General features: G+C 42.9%; 1 protein-coding gene across 3 annotated transcripts in view; it reads right to left on the bottom strand.

Moving 5' to 3' along the window:
* MAPRE2 (microtubule associated protein RP/EB family member 2) overlaps nt 1-22,078 on the bottom strand; it is a 162,935-nt gene that overhangs the window by 96,289 nt on the left and 44,568 nt on the right. Inside the window, exon 1 of one of the 3 annotated variants that reach the window (XM_007455196.1) lies at nt 5,923-6,172. The exons of 1 other annotated variant lie outside the window; for it this stretch is intronic. In XM_007455196.1, the coding sequence (XP_007455258.1) occupies nt 5,923-6,041 (119 nt within the window). In that variant the 5' untranslated portion in view covers nt 6,042-6,172. Of the gene's footprint in view, nt 1-5,922; nt 6,173-22,078 lie in introns of those variants that run through there. One more of the 3 variants, XM_007455198.1, reaches the window with a different exon arrangement.

Raw genomic sequence — 22,078 nt, 5'->3', positions numbered from 1 at the left:
CTGCATCGGCAGGCGGACTCTCAACCACTGCGCCACCAGGGAAGCCCTGGCTTAAATTTTAATACAACAATAATTTTGTAATTATTTAAAGAATGGAAATTTAAAAGATTTTATTATCAATAACCTGAAAACACGTTTTGGCTTTCCAAAATGACAAAATGGAAGTAGACTGGGGTGGGGTAAGAGGAGCCCATGTTAGTGGCTGCGCCTTCTCCTGATTTGCTGAGCACCAAATGCAAACCCTGCGCGGAACCAGGCGGGCTCTTGCATGAGGGGAGACTACTGTTTGCAACCAAAGTAGAACTGTGAACCCAAGAACGCCGCCCTGAGATGTCAATGCCACTGGCATTTTTGACAAATTACCTCTCGGGGCTTTGCCCGGGTAGGCTCTCTTAAGAACAAAGAATTAATGTGTTATAAAAGGAAAGTAAACACTACTAGGAAGAATAAAACAGTGTGCCTCATAGGAAGAGCACTGTCATGTTAAGGATGATGTAACAAGCGCTGGCTATAAACCTCAGGACCAATTCTGTACGCAAGATCCCAAGTTTTACAAACTTCTGCCCACGCACACTCTATAACGCGTACTGTTCATTTTCAAGTCTCTTGCCCTACTCCTCTTCTGTTCCACGTCATAACCCAAATCTGGCTCTTTTGGCACATTTTACCTGCCCAAAGCAAATGAGGTCTAGAAAAAAGACAAAGACTGAGCTCTAGTTACATTTCCTTGACTAGATACATTACACAAAAGCATCCATCACTAAAAGCAGCCATCAACTTGACCATCCTATGCATCTATCAACCACCTTCCCGCTCCTTTAGAAAAAACAAGATAATGCTTTAAATAAGTCCTGGTTCAAGTGAGTAAAATTCGAATTAGCCTAGGGTGTTCGGGAGGATCAAAATAGTGTAAACTCTATACAACAGCCAACTCTTTAGCCCGGTAACTATGAAGTGGGCATCTGTAAATACAGAAGCCACCATCTGACCTAAGTACCAAACCTGTTATGGGAAGAAGTTGCCCTGATTGGTTCTACTGAGGGAAAGATGACTTGAGCCAGGAACATCTACCTACACTAGAGCTGGAGAGTTCTCTCTACTACAGCAAACTAGGAATTCTGGACTCTGCGGGGTGGGGCACTGGAGGATTCCATTTTCCTTTCAACTCTCACTGCAAAACGGGAGATCAATTCCAGCATGCACCTCTGTTTTTACTATGTTGTCTTCCAATTAATGTGCTTTCAATGGCTTTCTATTTTCAAGTTCCGGTCACCTGCCTGCCTTCCAATGCTCCTGCCCTACTCTCCGCTTCTGCCCAATATGTGCCTCGCCAGGCCAATGAAAATTCTGATTCTAAAGCCTGCACTCTCTTTTCACCCAAATTGTTGGTCTCCACCAATGTCTCTTAGCTTCCTACAGCACACCGGCCTTGAGGGTGTCTTTTTCTGCTTTGAGTTACTGTGGGCTCAGGAAGTGCAATCCACTTTTGCTATCAGACCAAGCCAAATATTCACAACAAAATAAACCTGTTACAAAATGAACAGCTCACACATCTGACTTTGAAATAGAACTCAAGGTCCTTGAAGGCGCATCTGGCAGAGAGCTTGGCCAGAGTAAGACTCTCAAGCGTTTGTCAAATTAATTCTCCAAGCCAAACGGAATATTTAGATTAGTCCTGATATTTCCCCCTCCACTGACCTAAGGGATTATTCATTGCGGCTTCAAGAGGTCTCTGTATATATAGGAAAGATACTGCGCATGGAAATCAACCTCCTAAATTCAGAGGACCATCTCAAACCACTGTTCTGCTAAGATAATGCACCGTAAAGAGATAAGACCAGTGACAACCACTGCTGAGCAGGGGTGAGCCTCTCACCAAGGGCACCGGGAAGACCATCCCCTTAGCAGACGCCCTGACAAAGGACCCTGAAAAGTTGTTCAAAAATTGGGCACCTCATAATCAAAGCATCAAGTAACCCTTTAAAAATACTAAGAAAAATGTAAAGGACAAAAATCACTTTTTCAAAAACCTCCTATGACAGTAGTAAACCCAGATGATACTAATACAATACATAATGGAGATGTATGAAGGAGACTTCTGCTGTCTGCAGCTGCTATTCAGGGGAATGTGATCTGAAATCTACATTCTGGTTAAAGTGAGGCATGTTGCAATAGCTTCTATTAAACAGAACACGCTTTCATAACTATTTTTTGTGCACATGCGTGTGCACACACACACACATTATTTCTTTTTGTTTTCCTTACCACGAGTTCATTTTTCAAAACTGGCAAAGTTGGATGTCAGAGCCAATGTTTTAGGCTTAAGTTTTCGCTGTGCTTTTCTTTACAGTCCATTGCCTGGGGCCAAGTAATTTTTTTTTTTTTTTTTAAGTATTCAGAAACACATGCTACTGTAGTTGCTGTTCTAACACCCATGTGGAACCAGTCCTCTGGACTTATACATTCATTCTTAGAAGCCTGGAGTATGCAAACAAAGATGCAGTGGGCCAAGGGCCAGTTAATAAATTTCATTTCCTACGAGCATCTGCATGAAACAGAGCTATAGAGCGTCGCCCCTCCCAGGAGAGCAAGAGCTCGACTGGTTCGCTCTGTGAATTAAACAGTCACCTCAGATGGCCCACACCACATTTATTTTGTAGACAGCTCTTAAAATATATGGATTTCTATCACTCATATATGCAATGAGGAAGCTGGGGCTGAGAAGGCGATCACACAGGAGTGGACATGAGCCGTGGAAACACGTCCAGTCAGCTCTGCTGAGCAATTTTTGCACTTGCTCTTTTCAATTGAAATTGCTAATGGAAGGGTAATTTTCTAAAGGAAACTTGCTCTGCTAATCGAAGTGCACTCTGTTTCAATAATGATTTACCACACCCTCTAGTCCAGTCTGTAAAAATGGGTTCTGTTTATACCAAGAGATACCTGGATCAAGATATCTGGGTGTGAACCATATTTGATCCTTATTTATAAACAATCTCGTGCAAGTGTTATGACAATAATGTCTCCTCCTGGGAAGAGTGACCACTTGCCCCCAGATGGAGCCGGAAAGAACAGTCTTGTTCTCTGGTTGTCTGCTTCTCCTCTCACCTGTGCTCCCAGCCAGGTGAGGGGTGTTCTTGTCCTGCAGTACCTGGAAGAGTCCCCTTTCAGTAATAACTGCACTCTTCTTATATTTACATACCTCTTAAGATGGTGTTTGTTTTAAATATTTGAAGTTAACTTCACAAAAACTTTTACAAGAATGGGATGAGAGAGTCTATATGTAATAAGAAACGGTAGAAAATAAAGCCAAAGATTGAAGGACCTGCTGCGGCCCTACCTAGAAGTCAGTAAAGGAACCACAAAGAGAATTCCGTGTGATACTCCCAGGGCTCTCGGCTGACTCAGGCCCCTCCATGGCACTCCAACAGAACTCTCAAGCTCACCTCATTGTTGGGGGCCAAAATGAACCTACAGCCAAAGTAAAACTTATGTGGTTAAATCTCTCCTCTGGCTTTCAAATTGCCTTCCAAGTTTCCTCAGCAATTAAATGGCAATATTACTCCAGTCTCAGGACGCCAAAATAATTATGGAACACTTCCTGGATAGAAAAACGTGTCACATTTTTCCTTCCCCTCCACCCCTCCAAAAAAATAAGTGGTAGTTATACTACGTTGGTCATCCACTTTGAAAGAAAAGCAGACCAAGGAAAATATCAAGTGTGTCTGTCTCCATGTGCACTCTTTACAAAACACAATACAAATGTAATTTTGGAGTCTTCTTTCTTCATTTAACCTATGACATCTCTCACTATAGCATCCAATACTCCTATTATATAAAATACAAAGGCGATGATGCTCTTAGTGACTTAAGATTTTGCTCAGTCAGATCTTTATTCAAATTCAGTTTTGTTTTTCACATAATGTCAGGTACCATACAGGGACTCAGACAGCAAACTGGAAATAGTTCAGGAAATGGAAATAATAACTTGGACTGAATTTAAAAGGTGAATAAATTTTTATTTTAAAGCAATAATTCATCAACAAAAGGTAGCATTTAACCTTTCTACCAAATGATTTTTCCACTGCCATTGCAAGTTCGTTCATATGACTAATAAAACCCAACCAGGCAACTGCCTTCGTTCGGCCCATGTGGTAAAATTCGAACTCTGTCTTAAAAACAACTGCTACCTAAGTGCCAGAGATGAAATCACTGAAGAAATATGGGCTTCAAGTTTATCACCTATAAGAGCAGTTTAAATAAGTGCGGTTTAAAAGCAACTCAGAGTTTTTGTTTTTGTTTTTAAATTCTACTTTAAGCTTTGGAATGTCCAGAGAAAGGTGGAGAGAAGTAAAGGAGAGAAGGGACCCAAAGTTCCAGTCTCATGGGTCTCCAAAAGGAGAGTCCCAGAGGCTGTGGACCAATTTTGGTTTATATTAAGCAAATTTATATTAACCAATTTTGGTTTATATTAAGTGCTTGGTTTAACCAGCACTTGGAATCTCTAAGGATGCCATGTCAACATATTACTTGGAACCATAGGCATGAGATTTTGGTGACCTCATGGGCACAGCCAAAATTAACTCCCACTATTTATGTAACTGCCAGAGATGACAGGGCAAAGATTGCTTATAATTTTTTTTTTTTTTTCAGTCAGCTCATAGCATTTCTTTGGTCAAAGAGAGAGGATGTGGGGGTACTTTTGGCTCTATTTTTAAAATATGCAATATTTATACACACACAGACTAGTCTGCCCATAATACCATTTGAATGTTTAGATGAAGGCATTAAAAAAAAAAGTTATTTCCTGTTGCTCGCTGAGAGGATGCATTTCAGAGGTATGTGTGCTCTGCCTCAAAGCAAAAGCATTGTTAGCGGTTATCAAGGTAACATTTAAAAATAACTACCCCAGTACAAAAGAACTTCAGAGGAAATATGAGCGAAGCTATCAGTCTCCCTTAAAGACTGGCCTTGAGCTGCATTAGACTCTAGCTGCATTCTCCATTACATTGTTATCCTTATCAAACAATGCAAACAATTTTAATGAGCTTATCTACTAGAACATATTGCCAGATATGCTAATGTAAAAATGATGCCAACCTGTACAGGCTGCCTCATTAATCAAAAGGCTCACAACACAATGACCAAGATCAGTCCCATCCTCAAATCAGACCTCAGCAAAATACCAGGAATTACCTTCCTACTGTAAATAAGAAGGGCGGGCTCCCCCACCCATGCGGAGGCCATAAACTCCTAAGAAAATGCATAACGGCACCCAGTTCTTTTCAGGTCCATTGCAGTCCAGTCTCTTTCTAATAAACCTTGGGTTCTAATGGAGAAAATTTTGGTGAATGTCTGACACCGTGACCTCTGCTGTCAATCCTTGCACCAATCAGCGAGCTGAATTCTTACAAAGCTCCATCAATCTGGCGGTTCAACACCACAGACTGCAGCTTAATCTAGAGGATTCCATCTTTCCTGCACACACGCACACCAGGGCAAGCGCAAACCTTTTCCTCACCATCCTCCTGGTTCCCTGTCTTCAGGCACAGCCTACCTCATGGTTCCTTTAAAAGCTAAAAAGGAAGGAGGAAAGGAAGTGCTCCAGCCTGTCTCCCTTTGGAGAGGGGGAGAAAATTGCTTGCATTTTGAAATCAATGTGGAAGGAAAGAGATGGAGGGAGACCCCTTGCAGGCAGCAAACCTATTCACAAAATGCTTTCCATCTGCAATCGGGAAGCCTCCGTGCACACCCAACATGACACATGGAAACAGATAGCAAATAATCACAACCGCCTTTACAAACGCCCGTCTGCAGCCGGGTCCGGGGGCAGCGTCTGCTCCATTACATAACGGGCGGACTTCCGCGCGCCCGCCCGCCGCGGTCCCCCGCCCGGCGCCGCTCCGGTGCCAGCCCCATTACCTGTAGGAACGCTCCCCGCGCACTGTGTGCTTCCGGAAAGGAATGATGGTCCCGTTATCCTGGATGATGTCGTTGTTGTTCTCGCCATTTGGGGACAGGGTTTGGGTCGGCCCGGGCATTGGCGCACTCCCGAGGATGGGAACAAACCGCTGTGGGCTGGCTGGTGAGGAAGGTGGCTGCGTCTCGCCTTCCCGCTCGCCTGCTCCTCGCGCAGACCGCGCCTGCCGCCTGCTCGCTGCTCGCAGCTCCCTTCTCCTCTTCGGATCCCGCCCCGCCCTCTCGAGGCCCGCCCTCCCGGCTGCTGACGTCAAAGCGCCGGCAGCAGCACCCTTGGTCACGTGGCCCGGCCCATCCCCATAGCAACCCGCTAACTCATCACCTCGTCTTGATTAGCGCTGGGCCCCGGCGTGACCACGCGAGCGGCTCCAAGCAGGCACCCGGGCAGGCCTACATCTGGCATGTAAAACCCCAGGCCACCCCCGGCCCCCCTCGCAGACTCGCCTGGGTCTGAAAACCAGCTCTTCCTCTAACCATTTCCTTTCCAACCCGAGCTCCCACTGCAGCTGTGTACACAAAAGAACGATTCAGGCAGAGGGGTGTGGGAGACCCTTTAACTCCTTCAATACCAAGTTCTTGTGTCATGAAAATTAAACTCCGTCTGGTTTCAGAAAAATATAAGACGACCTGGTAGCCTCCTTCTAGAAAGTATATCAGACTAAGGGGTTAAAACTTCCAGGTTCCTCCCCGATTCTCCAAACAGCAGCAGCCGCCTCCCCGAAAGTAGCCCCAAACCTGAAAAGCTAAGAGGAAGCTGCATTTCCTTCTAATCAATATACCTTTACGTTAATAATGAGAAGATCAAAGATTGCAAATTAAGAGATTTTCTGTACAAAAGAATCCCCAGAGTTAAAAAAATAAAAAAGATAACCACCATTTTAGAACATCATGATTACACACGACCTCCCAATTCAAATTCTTATACTGTCTCCTGATGCACATAATTAAGTCCTTGTCATGTATTTTATTTTCTTTGAATTAAACACGTGAACATCCAATTTAGTATTTGGAGGCTCTCAACATTCAAGCTGTTCTGTATCATTGCAATGGAGCTTTCAAATACATTGGCTAGGAGCCAGGTGCTATTATTATTACCATCCCTATTTTAAAGATGAGTAAACTAGTGAGATTAAGCAACATGCTCAAGGTCACACAGCCAGGAAGTAGTGAACTGGAACTTCAAAATGACATGCTTTTATCAATGTGATTGGACAGTGGTGGTCTATGTTTAATGTGAACTCATAAATGTTACAGATCAAGGTAAGAATCAAGTACTTTACGTACTTCTCAACATGACCACTGTGAAAAGAGAGCCGTGAATAGAGTTGCTAGTACTGTGCAAAGTGTATGGATTAGATTATAAATTCTGAACAGATTCCAGATGTGTCCAGTGCTTTCCTTCAGAAAGAAGAAGGGAGTTTGAAGGATTCTCTGCTTATCAAAAGTGGTCTCTGACCCTTTGTGGGGTTGGAAAGGAAGGAGAATTGGAATGTAAAAGACAGAATAAATATATGTAGCAGAAAGTACTAGGCTCATGCCTTCACATCACTGTATGGCTTACCAGCTTTATCATTTTGTGATACAGATGTTAAAACAAGTAAAAAAATTTGTCATTCCTGACAATTCTCCAGCATATTTCCCTGGTAATAAGTTATTTCTGGCATCAAGCTCCTAGAATTAGAGTCAAATGGTTTACAACCCAGATGGTAATGATAATCTTAAATAAGGGGGCATTTTTTCCTATTCTGTATTCTCCTTTTGAACTATATTTTAATAATTTTATTTTCTACTTTCTCCAGTGAATTCACAGTGCACAAGTTGATTCCTTCATCCATATCTCAACTTACATGAGAATTTTTTTTCATACAATAAGGATCCAATTCTGACCTAAGACTTCACAAGGTACAACAGATAAATATCTGAGTACAAGAGATACACAGCAAGCCTCACATTGCACAGTGAGCTAAAGGGGCATGAGAGTGTAGTTACTGCTACAAAGATCAACACTTCCTCTTACTATTTCTGTTACTTGACCCATGGCTGTTAATTTCCTTACTAATCTGTTCCCCTTCACAAAAGCTTCCCCTTTCTTTGGGAACAGTCTGAAGTTAAAAGGCACAGTCTACAAATCAAATATTTAATGTTTTCCGCATACACTCTCTCATTTGGGGCTCTTTTGGATAGCTTTTTTTCCCATGATCCCATATTTAAGTAATAGGTTACATAACTGGTGTTATCCTAGGGACTATGTTTGTCAGAATTTGAATGTATATATAGATCATTGGTTATACCAACTAATTTTGTGGAGGGAATACTCCCACTGTTTCTGGGCTGTCCATGAAAAAGAGGACCATGGCCAGGAATTTGGGTGAATGGGCTGAAAGGGGAGGGGTAGTGAGGCAGGTGGAGGAGGTACCTAAGAGCCTTGTAAGTCTTCCACCAGCACTGCTCTGAACCACACCACTCTAAAGGGACCCAGAGAGCCCCCAGAGACTTGTGATTACCCTCCGAGTTGCAGGGGTAACAGGGGTAATAATTTGAAAATATTAAACAGATGTGTTTTCATTCCTCTCCCCATAAATCAGGCTACCTGGCAGCCATTCTCCAGTTTAGCCCTGGGGAGAAGGGGAAGGCACATTCCACTTTGGGAAGGAGGATGCTAGGACAGAGGGAAACGCCAAACAGGCAGGAAGAGGGCGGGGAGAGTACCCTTTCCAACCCCAAGGTTGGAAAGAAGCAGGCTGAAGTGGGAAAAAGCAGAATCTCCCACCTCCGGGTCCCTGAAGGGAGACGTTAGAGAGGTTTTGGCTTTGTTCTCAGCCTAAGGGGATTTCTTTTGCCTAATGAGGCAGAAGTCCCATTTGAGACTCTGGGAAGAGATGGCTTTCAAAGAGTGTCTCCCCAACACCTTCCTCCCCAATCAAGGTGCAGCCTCATCACTAGCCTCAACACACTAAAATCAGTGGCTTGGTACAGTTAGGCAGAGAACCCAGGGAGAGAGGAGGACATCTAAAAGACTGAATATTCACCCAAGAGATTGAGTGCTCCAAAGACAGCCTAAACTGGAAGAGGCTGTAATACTGTGAACTTTTTAAAACCTTTCATTTCCCATCCCCCTCAGCGGGGTCAAGAGAGTCGCACAGATCACATACACACAAATAAGCTAAAATGTCTCGTGTACATCTGACTGTAGGTTAAGCTTTGTCTTATGTACACAGATGTATCTAAAATAAAGTATATCCAGACCATCATCCTACATCTCCAACTGCCCCATAGAGAAATGGCTCCTCTTACGAAGCCTCATGGATTGAAGCTGGGGCTCTGGCATCAGGCAGACTTGGGTCCCCGGCTTGGTTTCACCACCTGCGGGCTATGTGACCCTAGCAAGTTACTCTGCATCTCTAAGATTTAGTTTCCTCATCTATGAAGTAGGTGTAATAATACTGGTTTCATAGTGTTGCCGTGAAGATTAAATTACATAATACAGTTGAAGCAATTGACATAGTCTCTGGCCTATAGCAAATGGTCTTTAGTGGTAGATGCTATTTTTAAACAATAAGTGAAGCATACTCTGAAATGTTCATTCACTCATTCACTTGACACATATAGCTGGATTTCTTGTGTACTACAAGCTGGTAACATAAGAAGAAAAGTCCCAGGCTCTGTCCTCAAGGAACTCAGAGCTGTAGATGAGCAAGATGAAAATATCGGCAATTATGACACAACATGATGCTGTGATAATGGCACCATACGGTGTGATATAGAGCCATAGAAGATGAGCACCTAATTCAGAATGGAAACTGGGAAGTAGGTCTGAAACGTTTCCCCAAGGAGCTATTACTTAAGTCTTGGGTGAGTAATAATTATAACCTTTTTTGTTCACTTTCTCTGTGCTAAACAGAATACAAGATCCCTTAGGGAGGGGCTTCCACTGCTTTGCCCACTGCTATATCTTCGGTTCTCAGCATAAGGGCTGGCAGGTAGTAGGCACTACATGAATACATAATTCACTGATTCAACAAATATCTGATTTGATTCTCACAATGACCCTAATGATGAAATTGAGGCTCAAAGAGCAAAAGCAACTTGTCCAGGATGTCTTGACCCCAAAGTTGACATGCTGCTCCTCTAGGCTCTACTGTCATTTAAAAGAGGAACGGTAGTGTAGAGGGGAGACAAAGGGCTTCTCAAGCAGATATACTTAGGTACAGAGGTACGAAAGGGTGTGATATCCCTGGGAGACAGCAAGTTGTTTAGTATGGATGGAGAACAGAGTGCACGATGGCAGAGGACAGGGCCAGGACCAGGTGCAGGAGGGGCTGTGGCCAAGCTATGAAGCTTGACCTTCACTCTGAAGGTGTTTTGGAACCATGAAATGCCTTAGGGAGGGAAATTCATGGTGAAAGTTGCATATCAAGAAGCTCTGATGCTGCAGTAGCATAGAAGACATGTTGGAGTATTTATTTATTTGTTTGTTTATTTTTGGCTTCGTTGGGTCTTCGTTTCTTGCTGCGCACGGGCCCTCTCCAGCTGCAGCGAGCGGGGGCCACTCTTCATTGTGGTGCGTGGACTTCTCATTGTGGTGGCTTCTCTTGTTGTGGAGTACGGGCTCTAGGCGCGCGGGCTTCAGTAGCTGTGTCACGCGGACTCAGTAGTTGTGGCTCTCGGGGTCTAGAGAGCAGGCTCAGTAGTTGTGGCGCAGGGGCCTAGTTGCTCTGCGGCATGTGGGATCTTCCCAGACCAGGGCTCGAATCCGCGTCCCCCACGCTGGCAGGTGGATTCTTAACCACTGCGCCACCCGGGAAGTCCCATGTTGGAGATCAAAATGCATCAAACAGGGATGAAGGCCTAGACTTAGACAGGAGCCAAGGGGTTGTAGGAGCAAGCACAGACCTGAGATATTCAGAGGGAATAACTGCTATGATTTGTTGGACTAAATGGATGTGGGCACGATGTTGATGGGGATTAAGGGTGGGCAGTGAAGGAGAAAGATATTTCAAGTGAATGCTAAGTTTGTGGCTTGGGTGACCAAGGGGATAACGGTATCATTCATCAAGATGGGAAATACAGATTGAATTGTCCTTCTGGAAGAGAGATTCTCACAGCATGTTTTGGACATAGAGAAGTACCTATAGGACATCCTAGTGGTGACAATGATCGGTCACCAGGCTTCACACACAGTGGGTGTTCGTTAAGTATTTGTTGAATGAGGGAACATGTGGGTCTTTGAACGTATATGTTTCACTTGGAGATACATATGATTTGGAGGAAATTGTCTCATGGGTGATCATTGAAGCTGCGGGTGTGGATGCCCTCACTCAGGGAGAAAGAGAAGGCCTGGGATGGAACTCTCTAAAAGCTGAGTGATAAAAAAGAAGCCTGCAAAGAGACCACAAAGGATTTGGCCTGATGGGGCCAATCACAAGAGGGAGTGGTTTCACTGGGCCCAGGGGGATAAGTGAGTATCAGAGAGGAGGGAGGTGTCTCTTGGGCCAAATGTGTTTGAATCAGATAAGGGCAGAGAATGGGACTTCCCTGGCGGTCCTGTGGTTAGGGGTCCACGCTTCCACTGCAGGGGGCACGGGTTCAATCCCTGGTTGGGGAACTAAGATCCTGCATGCTGCTAGGAGCGCCCAAACAAACAAACAAAAAACAGATGAGGGCACAGAAGTGTTGACTGGATTTGATAAGGTGCTCTCAAAGGTATTTTTAAGAGACTGAATTTCAGATCAGACCCATCAGCGATTACTGAAGAAAATAAAGAAATCTTCAACAAGTAGGGAAACTGTAATTCTTAGCCAGATCACTAGTATTCTGACCTAACAAAGATACTGAAGGAATGAGGTGACATTAAATTACAGGCCATGTATATATTGTCAGCAACTAACTAGCATCAACAAGTATTTTCACTAAAAAGCTCTCGGCAGTATTGGAGGAGCCAATATGTTCATTAACGAGCACTTGTTAGGCACCAGATGTGTCCCCTTCTATGGGGTCAAGACCCATCCTTCCCCCCAAAAGTCAAACGAATATTTACAATGTGTGTTTGGAGAGCAGGATTATTAAGACAGACCCAGCAGACACAGAGCCAGAGCAATGAGCGAAAAAGGAAACCAGCCGCCATCCCAGTCCACAGGCACAATCAAGGAAGATGGAACTGGGCACCAACCCAGATTTTAATTTTCCAAGTTCCTAGGTTATAGCACAGTCCCGTTTCTCTTGAGGTTTAGGCCAGAGAGCACCGATAATTGCATCCTGGCAGAAATCATTGTCTATTTCTCCAACATGTGAGGTTTGCATTGCCTTGGATTTGAGAAATCCAAAATACAACAGCAGAGAAGATGTGAAATCATCAGCCAGGAATGGATGCTAATCCTGATTCCATCCCAGCCGTACCTACTCATCACGAATGCCTTTTCCAAGTTAAAATGTGTTCACTGAAGCTGATAATCACTGCTGTCAAAGGCATTCACAGCTGTCACACCACCTTAGATGGAGGGAGGGGAGCTTCCTTAGATTGTTATCGCCTCTGAATGCAGACAGAAGATTCCACTTAGCAGTCACCACTGCTGCCCTGGGACAAGCAATTTTCCCATGCATATGTCTTGGTATTTTCCAGTAGGGAATGGCAGGGACAGGTTATCAATCAGTGGCTTAAAATATGCTCCACACCCAAAATGATAGCAGTGAATAAATACATGATTGGCCAGCCAGTGGTGTTGGCTCTGAAATCACATCGGTGGCATAGAGATGTACTTGAGAGTGGTCCTTGCTCGCTACTTTCACCCTGAGGCATAGAAGATTTTATTAGTTCTTTCTTTAGATCTGATGAGAATTCTATAATAAGTATATGTCTCCTGGCTTTTAGTAATAGCGTTTTATTTAAGAAAAATTGGTAAATGTTTTCCCCCAGATGAAGAATGCCCTCCTTCAAAACCAACCTGAACAGGTGGACTCTTCCAGGATTGACTTTTGAGATTACTTGTATTTGCAGATTATTTATCAGCCACAATTATAGCTATGCCGATATATGTCCACAAGGCAGAGTTTTGCAAGCCTCCTTCCTATTTGCTAGTAAAAAAGCGAGGTTTCTGTAATGTCAAAGTATAGAACGTGCCATTGCTTAAGGGAAGATTTCTCTGTGTGTTGGAATTTGCTTTCTAATTCGCTTTTTCTTGGATTTTCTCAAGGTTGGACTTAATTTTGTGGAATAACTCACAGAACATGATGGGAACGCAATTCACAAACTTGCAGAACATTATGATTTCTGTAAGCAATCAAATCTGTGCAATTTAAGGTTTCACTCTATTAAGTAAAAATGTGCTTCTGAATTATACCATCTTGTTAAACTGAAGAGCTTTAAATATGTTTTCCATAAAAATACAATGTGATAAATGTTATAATTGAAGAATGTATTAAGTAGCACAGGAATATAGAAAAGAAAGCAACCATGACTGGAGAGACAGGAAAAGCTTCACCAAGGCCATATTTGTACTGGGGCTCAGTCATTCACTCAACACGCATTTACTGAACACCTACTACATGCTAGGAATAACGGGTGCTGGAGAGACAGAAATGAACAAAACAGGCAAAATTCTCTGCCCTCGTGAATCTTATATTTGAGTGTGTGATGTGTGTGTTGTTGGGTAGGAGGGTGGTTGTAGGAGGTGAGGGTAGAAAAGATTGCAGTGACCAGAATGTGCAGGGCTTTGAACGGCCATTGTGAGGACTTTGGCTTAAAACCAAAGTTAGGAGCCATCACTCTGCAGCAGGCTTCCCAGTATCTATTGGTCCAGATGCAGAATTCTCTCCAGCAACAAAGACGATAATAGCAACACCTAATATTTACTGGGTACTTTTTAGGGACCAAGTGCTCTGTTTCAATTGGGTAGGTATTTTTAATCCTCACAGAAACTTATGAGGAAAGGGGGATTTTAAGTTCTGTTTGTCAGAGGAGGCAGCTAGCTAAATAACTTAGCCAGTTCATCAGCCAGGAAGTGGCAAAGCTGGGCGTGAACACACCCGCCAGGCGTCAAAGCTGTCATCCTTGTTCACTAGCTCAGGCTGCCTTCCGCTAGGGTCTGATAAAACCTGGGTGCAAGAATGCAGAATCTAGGGCTGGGGAGCAGCAGGGTTGAGACAGCAGGACACAGAAGCAAGAGAAGGTGGACTGCTGCCCTGAAGGCAATTCAGTCTAGGGAGCGAGGAAGTAACGCCAGGAAAAGGGTGGAGAAAGAGGGAATAAGGTGGGTGCGCATGAGAGGCAGCATAGGAGAGCAGTATTCATGGCAGTAAGGGATGGAGACTGGAAGGATAGGAGTTGTAAATTATGGTTAAGGAGGACTTCCCTGGTGGCGCAGTGATTAAGAATCTGCCCGCTAACGCGGGGACACGGGTTCGAAGCCTGGTCCAGGAAGATCCCACATGCCGCGGAGCAACTAAGCCCGTGTGTCACAACTACTGAGCCTGCGCGCCTAGCGCCCGTGCTCTGCAACTAGAGAAGCCACCGCAATGAGAAACCCGCGCACCGCAACGAAGAGCAGCCCCCGCTCGCCACAACTAGAGAAAGCCCGCCCACAGCAACGAAAACCCAACATAGTCAAAATAAATAAATAATAAAATAAAAGATACTAAAAAAAAAAAAATTATGGTTAAGGGAGAGGGAGGGAGGAGGAGATACCAGGACTGGGGGTTAGCGGTATATGTGATTAGTAGGGAAAATTAATTTTCTTCCCCTTATTTAGAGCGATTAACTATTTTCTTTTTCTGAGTAAGCCTCAACCATCAATATACATTTCTTTGATATCTTCTGGAGGGGAGAGGAGACCACAGGCATTTTTTGGTATTTGTTTTCAAAGCTGAAATCTGCTTTCATTTTCACTATGCTAAGACTGTGACAATTCAACCCTCCAACGCTAGACATGCCTAGTCGAATGTTCTTACTGAAATGTGTCCATGCCCAAGTTCATGAAATTCCTTTACTTCCTTCCCCTATTTTATTTCCACGTTTAACCAAAACAGGTCTTGATGGGTAGGACTGGGTAGGACAACTGAGAAAGGATAAAAGGCACCTTGGGCTCAGCTGAGGGGCAAAGGAAAGGAAGGGGCAAATGTTACCATTAACAAGTAAATTATCTTCCAGAAGCTTCACAAGCTTTCAAGAGACAATTTCCTTAGGGCTATCAAAAGTTAACTAGCCCACTGGACTTTATTTCTGATTTTGATATTAAAAAGTACCAACTGAGCAAAGAGACTCCTTAATATAAATTCAAAGCCAAGGTGGAGGGATGGGAAGACAGGAGTTCTAACAGGTACCAGTGGCCTCTAGAGTTTCAGAGCTACTCAGGACCTAGGCCACCCATGGCAGGGACACTGGGAAGGAGGGTCTTCCTGAGTCTGGGGCTTCTCTGACAAGGCTGGTGTGTGTGGGGCAGAACTATGGCTCACAGGTGGCTCCTCAACAGTGTGTCAAGTGAACATGAGGCCAGCAGCTGGGAAGCAGTGTGAGTAATGGAAGAGAAATCCCCCAATTTCTGACCTCATCCAAATAAAATTTTTAAAAAGAAAATTTAAAAAGCTTACTTCATTAAAAAAGAGAGGGAGAGAATGCAACTGGAAATCATGAATTAAGATCTAAGTCTCCATAAGAAATGTTTTAATTAGCACTTACGTTCTGTTTACTCAAGAGCTTATAATGCCAAGTATCTTTCCTCAATTCACACTCGCTATAGGGCATGAGCATGAGGGGGTCCAACTACAGAGTACAGCACATAAAAGCATGAAGGCTTACCTTCAAGTAGCTTCCACTTAATTTCTATGTGAAGGAATCAGACTCCTAGGAAATCCAAAGGGATCTTAACATATAGGGAACCACGATGAGTTAACAGTCAGCTGAGAGAGCGAGATCAATTCTTGGGATTAACTCCTCACACAGCCTGCCTTTCATACCCTCCCCCAAAATGTCTATCTCCAGTCTCTTCAATGAGGATGTCATCAGCCTTCAAAGAGGCAGCAATGGAATCAATATGAATGAGACATAATGGCATGTAGTGCAAAAACATGTCTAGTGCATTTCTATTATTTTTGTTTTCCCCTCCTTCTTCTGGGAACTATTCCTTCAAACCCTGTGATTCTAGTAAAGCTTGCCAATTATAATATTCCATCCTCCCGGACCTAAAGATTGGTCCAAGGTTAGGTCTGTGACCCAAGCCAGGCCACTGAATATTTCTCTAGGATTAAAAAAAATTAAAGCTGCAGTAGGTGTGTTTTCGAGGTGGGATGTGGGCGATGGTACCTTCCTTACTGAAGATAGCACTTTAGAATTAATATAGTATACTGTTAGGCAATAAAAATAAATAACAGGCATCCAAATCAGAAAGGAAGAAGTAAAACTGTCACTATTTGCAGATAGCATGAAATAGTACATAGAAAACCCCAAAGACTCCACCAGAAAACTGTTAGAACTAATAAATGCAGTAAACTTGCAGGATACAAAACCAATATACAAAAACCTGTTGCATTTTTATACACTAATAATGAACTGTTAAGAAAACAATCCCACTACAATTGCATTAAAAATAATAAAGGAATAAATCTAACCAAGGAGATGAAAGACGTGTACATTGGAAAGTCTGATGAAAGAAATTGAAAGAATGAAAGAATACGCAAATAAATGTAAAGATATTCCACGCTCGTGGATTGAGAGAATATTGTTAAAATGTCCATATTATCCAAAGCAATCTGCAGATGCAATGTAATCCCTATCAAACTTCCAATGGCATTTTCCCCAGAAATAAATAAACAATCCTAAAATTTGTATGAAACCACAAAAAAACCTCAAATAACCAAAGCAGCTTGAGAAAGAGGAACAAAGCTGGAGGTATGTGCCTGAATTTCAAACAATATTACAAAGCTATAGTAATCAAGACAGTATGGTATTGGCATAAAAACAGATTCAAAGATCAGTGGAACAGAATATATAGCCCAGAAATAAAACCATAAATACATGCTCAATTAATTTATGCAAGGGAGCCAAGAATACACAATAGGGAAAGACACTCTCTTCAAAAAATGGTGTTGGGAAAACTGGACAGCCACATGCAACAGAATGAAACTGGACCACTATCCTACGCTATAAACAAAAATTAACTTAAAATGGTTTAAAGGGACTTCCCTGGTGGTGCAGTGGTTAAGAATCCGCCTGCCAATACAGGGGATATGGGTTTGAGCCCTGGTCCGGGAAGATCCCACGTGCCACGGAGCAAATAAGCCTGTGCGCTACAACTACTGAGCCTGTGCTCTAGAGACCGCGAGCCACAACTACTGAAGCCCGCGTGCCTAGAGCCCATGCTCTACAGCAAGAGAAGCCACCACAATGACAAGACTGTGCACCTCAACGAAGAGTAACCACCACTCGCTGCAACGAGAGAAAGCCCGCGCACAGTAACGAAGACCCAATGCAGGCACACACACACACACACACACACACACACAATTAATTAATTAATTAATTTTAAAATTAATTTTAAAATTTATGGATGGATTAAAATTTATGGATTAAAGACTTGAACATAAGATCTGAAACTATAAAACTCTCAGAAGAAAACATAGTTAGTAAGCTCCTTGATATCAGTCTTGGTGGTGATTTTTTGAATTTGACTCCGAAAACAAAGGTAACAAAAGCACAAATAAGTGGGACTGCATCAAACTAAAAAACTTCTGCACAGGAGAGGAAACCATCCACAAAATGAAAAGGCAACCTACCAAATGGGAGAAAATACTTGCAAATCATACATCTGATAGGGATTAATAACCAAAATATATAGGGAACTCATAAACTCAATAAGAAAAGACCCAGCAACATGGTTTTTTAAAAATGGGCAGAGGATCTGAATAGACATTTTTCCAAAGAAGACATCCAGATGACCAACAGGTACATGAAAAGCTGCTCAATATCACTAATCATCAGGGAAATGCAAATCAAAATCACAATGAGATATCACCTCACACCTGTTAGAATGGCTATTATAAAAAAATAAGCGTTGGTGAGACTGGAGAAAAGGGAATGCTCATGCACCGTTGGTGGGAAAGCAAGACTGGCGCAGCCACTATGGAAAACAGTACGGAGTTTCCTCAAAAAATTAAAAATAGAATCACCATATGATCTAGCAATTACACTCTGGGTATTTAACTGAAGGAAACAAAAACACTAACTCGAAAAGATATGTGCACCTCCATATTTACAGCAGCATTATTTACAGTAGCCAAAACATGGAAGCAACCTGAGTGCTCATCAACAGATGAATGGATAAAACTGGCTCGCATGAGCATGTGTGTGTGCATGCGCGTGCACACACACGCACACACACGCACATAATATTCAGCCATAGTGAAGGAGGAAACCTTGCCATTGCAACAAAACGGATGGACCTTGTGGGCATTATGCTAAGTGAAATAAGTCAGACAGGGAAAGACAAATTCCATATAAACTCAATTATACGTGGAACCGCCCCCCCCCCCCAACAAAATGACAAATGCAAACTCATAGACACAAAGAACAGACTGGTTGCCAGAGGTGGGGGGTGAGGGGTGGGTTAACTGGGTGAGGGGGGCCAAAAGGTACAAACTTCCAGTCACAAAATAAGTAAGTGCTGGGGATGTAATGTACAGCATGGTGCCTATAGTTAATAATACTGTATTGTATATATTTGAAAGTTGCTGAGAGTACATCTTAAAAGTTCTCATCACAAGAAAAATATTTGGAACTGTGTGGTGACGGATGTTAACTAGACTTACTGTGGTGATCATGTCACAATGTATACAAATATTGAACTGCTGTGCTGTACACCTGAAACTAGTATGTTATGTCAACTATATCTCAATTAGAACATAAAGTGTAGTATAAAATGTACATTTACTATATTTTTCACAGAAGAGAAGTGGAAAGAGGTCATGGTTTGGATTCATACAGACTCGGATTTGAAACCAGACGCTGGTTCTTAACAAGTTGAGTAACCTTGGGCAATTACTTCTCCCAGCCTCAGTTTCTTCATCCGTAATGGGGGTACTAAGACTTACAAAGTAATATTTTGATATATAAAGCTAGGTTCCCACTTTGTGCACTGGGGCGATAATTTTTTTTTAATTTTATTTTATTTATTTTTTATACAGCAGGTTCTTATTAGGTATCTATTTTATACATATTAGTTTATATACGTCAATCCCAATCTCCCAATTCATCCCACCACCACCAACCTCCCAGCCACTTTCCCCCGTTGGTGTCCATACACTTGTTCTCTACATCTGTGTCTCTATTTCTGCCCTGCGAACCGGTTCATCTGTACCGTTTTTCTAGGTTCCACATATATGTGTTAATATACGATATTTGTTTTTCTCTTTCTGACTTACTTCACTCTGTATGACAGTTTCTAGATCCCTCCACGTCTCTACAAATGACCCAACTTTGTTTCTTTTCATGGCTGAGTAATATTCCATTGTATATAGGTACCACATCTTCTTTATCCATTCATCTGTCGATGGGCATTTAGATTGCTTCCATGACCTGGCTACTGTAAATAATGCTGCAATGAACATTGGGGTGCATGTGTCTTTTTGAATTATGGTTTTCTCTGGGTATATGCCCAGTAGTGGGATTGCTGGGTCATATGGTAGTTCTATTAGTTTTTTAAGGAACCTCCATACTGTTCTCCATAGGGACTATATCAATTTACATTCCCACCAACAGTGCAAGAGGGTTCCCTTTTCTCCACACCCTCTCCAGCATTTGTTGTTTGTAGATTTTCTGATGATGACCATTCTAACTGGTGTGAGGTGATACCTCATTGTAGGTTTGATTTGCATTTCTCTAATAATTACTGATGTTGGCAGTTTTTCATGTGCTTCTTGGTCATCTGTATGTCTTTGGAGAAATGTCTATTTAGGTCTTCTGCCCATTTTTTTTTTTTTTTGCAGTACATGGGCCTCTCACTGTTGTGGCCTCTCCCGTTGTGGAGCACAGGCTCCGGACGGGCAGACTCAGTGGCCGTGGCTCACGGGCCCAGCCACTCTGCGGCATGTGGGATCCTCCCGGACCGGGGCACGAACCCATGTCCCCTGCATCGGCAGGCAGACTCTCAACCACTGCACCACCAGGGAAGCCCTCCTGCCCATTTTTTGATTGGGTTGTTTGTTTTTTTAATATTGAGCTTCTTGAACTGTTTATATATTTTTGAGATTAATCCTTTGTCCACTGATTCACTTGCAAATATTTTCTCCCGTTCTAAGGGTTGTCTTTTCGTCTTGTTTATGGTTTCCTTTGCTGTACAAAAGCTTTGAAGTTTCATTAGGTCCCATTTGTTTATTTTTGTTTTTATTTCCATTTCTCTAGGAGGTGGGTCAAAAAAGGTCTTGCTGTGATTTATGTCAGAGTGTTCTTCCTATGTTTTCCTTGAAGAGTTTTATAGTGTCTGGCCTTACATTTAGGTCTTGAATCTATTTTGAGTTTATTTTTGTGTATGGTGTTAGGGAGTGTTCTAATTTTATTCTTTTACATGTAGCTGTCCAGTTTTCCCAGCACCACTTATTGAAGAGACTGTCTTTTCTCCATTGTATATCCTTGCCTCCTTTGTCATAGATTAGCTGACCATGGGTGCGTGGGTTTATCCCTGGGCTTTCTATCCTGTTCCATTGATCTATATTTCTGTTTTGGTGCCAGTACCATATTGTCTTGATTAAAGTAGCTTTGTAGTATAGTCTGAAGTCAGGGAGTCTGATTCCTCCAGATCCGTTTTTTTCCCTCAAGACTGCTTTGGCTATTCAGGGGCTTTTTGTGTCTCCATACAAATTTTAAGATTTTTTGTTCTAGTTCTGTAAAAAATACCACTGGTAATTTGATAGGGAATGCATTGAATCTGTAGATTGCTTTGGGTAGTATAGTCATTTTCACAATGTTGATTCTTCCAATCCAAGAACATGGTATATCTCTCCATCTGTTTGTGTCATCTTTGATTTCTTTCATCAGTGTCTTATAGTTTTCTGAGTACAGGTCTTTTACCTCCTTAGGTAGGTTTTTTCCTAGGTATTTTATTCTTTTTGTTGCTATGGTGAATGGGAGTGTTTCCTTAATTTCTCTTTCTGATCCTTCTTTCTTAGTGTATAGGAATGCAAGAGATTTCTGTGCATTAATTTTGTATCCTGCAACTTTACCAAATTCATTGATTAGCTCTAGTAGTTTTCTGGTGGCATCTTTAGGATTCTCTATGTATAGTATCATGTCTTCTGCAAACAGTGACAGTTTTAGTTCTTCTTTTCCAATTTGTAACAGCAATCATTTTATTATCTCTTGTTATTCTGGAGGCTGACTGGGCTTGGCTAGGTGGTTGTCACTTATCTCTCACACAACTGTAATTAGAAGGTGGCTGACTACTGAAGTCATCTTAATGCTTCCTCAGTCTCACAACTGGTGGTTGATGTTGCCTTTTGGTTGGGACCTCAGCTGGGGCTCTGGCAGAATACCTACACAGACCACTCCTTGTGGCCTGGGCTCCCTCACAGCATGGCGGCTGGGTTCCCAGCTCTCTGATCCCTAAAGAGAGGGCAGAAGGGCATGGCAGTTTTAAATCTAGTTTTAGAAGTCACAGACCATAACTTCTGTCATACTTTGCTGGTCAAAGCAACCACTGAAGTCCATCAAGATTCAAGACGGGGCTTCCCTGGTGGCGCAGTGGTTGAGAGTCCGCCTGCCGATGCAGGGGACACGGGTTCGTGCCCCAGTCCGGGAAGATCCCACATGCCACGCAGCGACTGGGCCCGTGAGCCATGGCCGCTGAGCCTGCGCGTCCGGAGCCTGTGCTCCGCAACGGGAGAGGCCACAGCAGTGAGAGGCCTGCGTACCGCAAAAAAAAAAAAAATGATAAAGATTCAAGAGGAAGGGATATTGACTTCACTGATATGCTCAGTGGGGGGAATATCAATATCACACTGTAAGGGAAACATGTGGATGTACTGTGGTAGCCAGCTTTGGGAAATGCATTCTGCCACACACACGCTGCTTCACCCTCTTACTCCCTATTTCTTCAGCATGGGGTTGTTACAGCAGGAA

This window comes from Lipotes vexillifer, unplaced genomic scaffold (assembly GCF_000442215.2).
Source record: "Lipotes vexillifer unplaced genomic scaffold, Lipotes_vexillifer_v1.1 scaffold90, whole genome shotgun sequence".
NCBI lineage: Eukaryota > Metazoa > Chordata > Mammalia > Artiodactyla > Lipotidae > Lipotes > Lipotes vexillifer.
The sequence above is the reverse complement of the archived record's forward strand: the minus strand, read 5'-3'. Positions and strand labels throughout refer to the sequence as shown.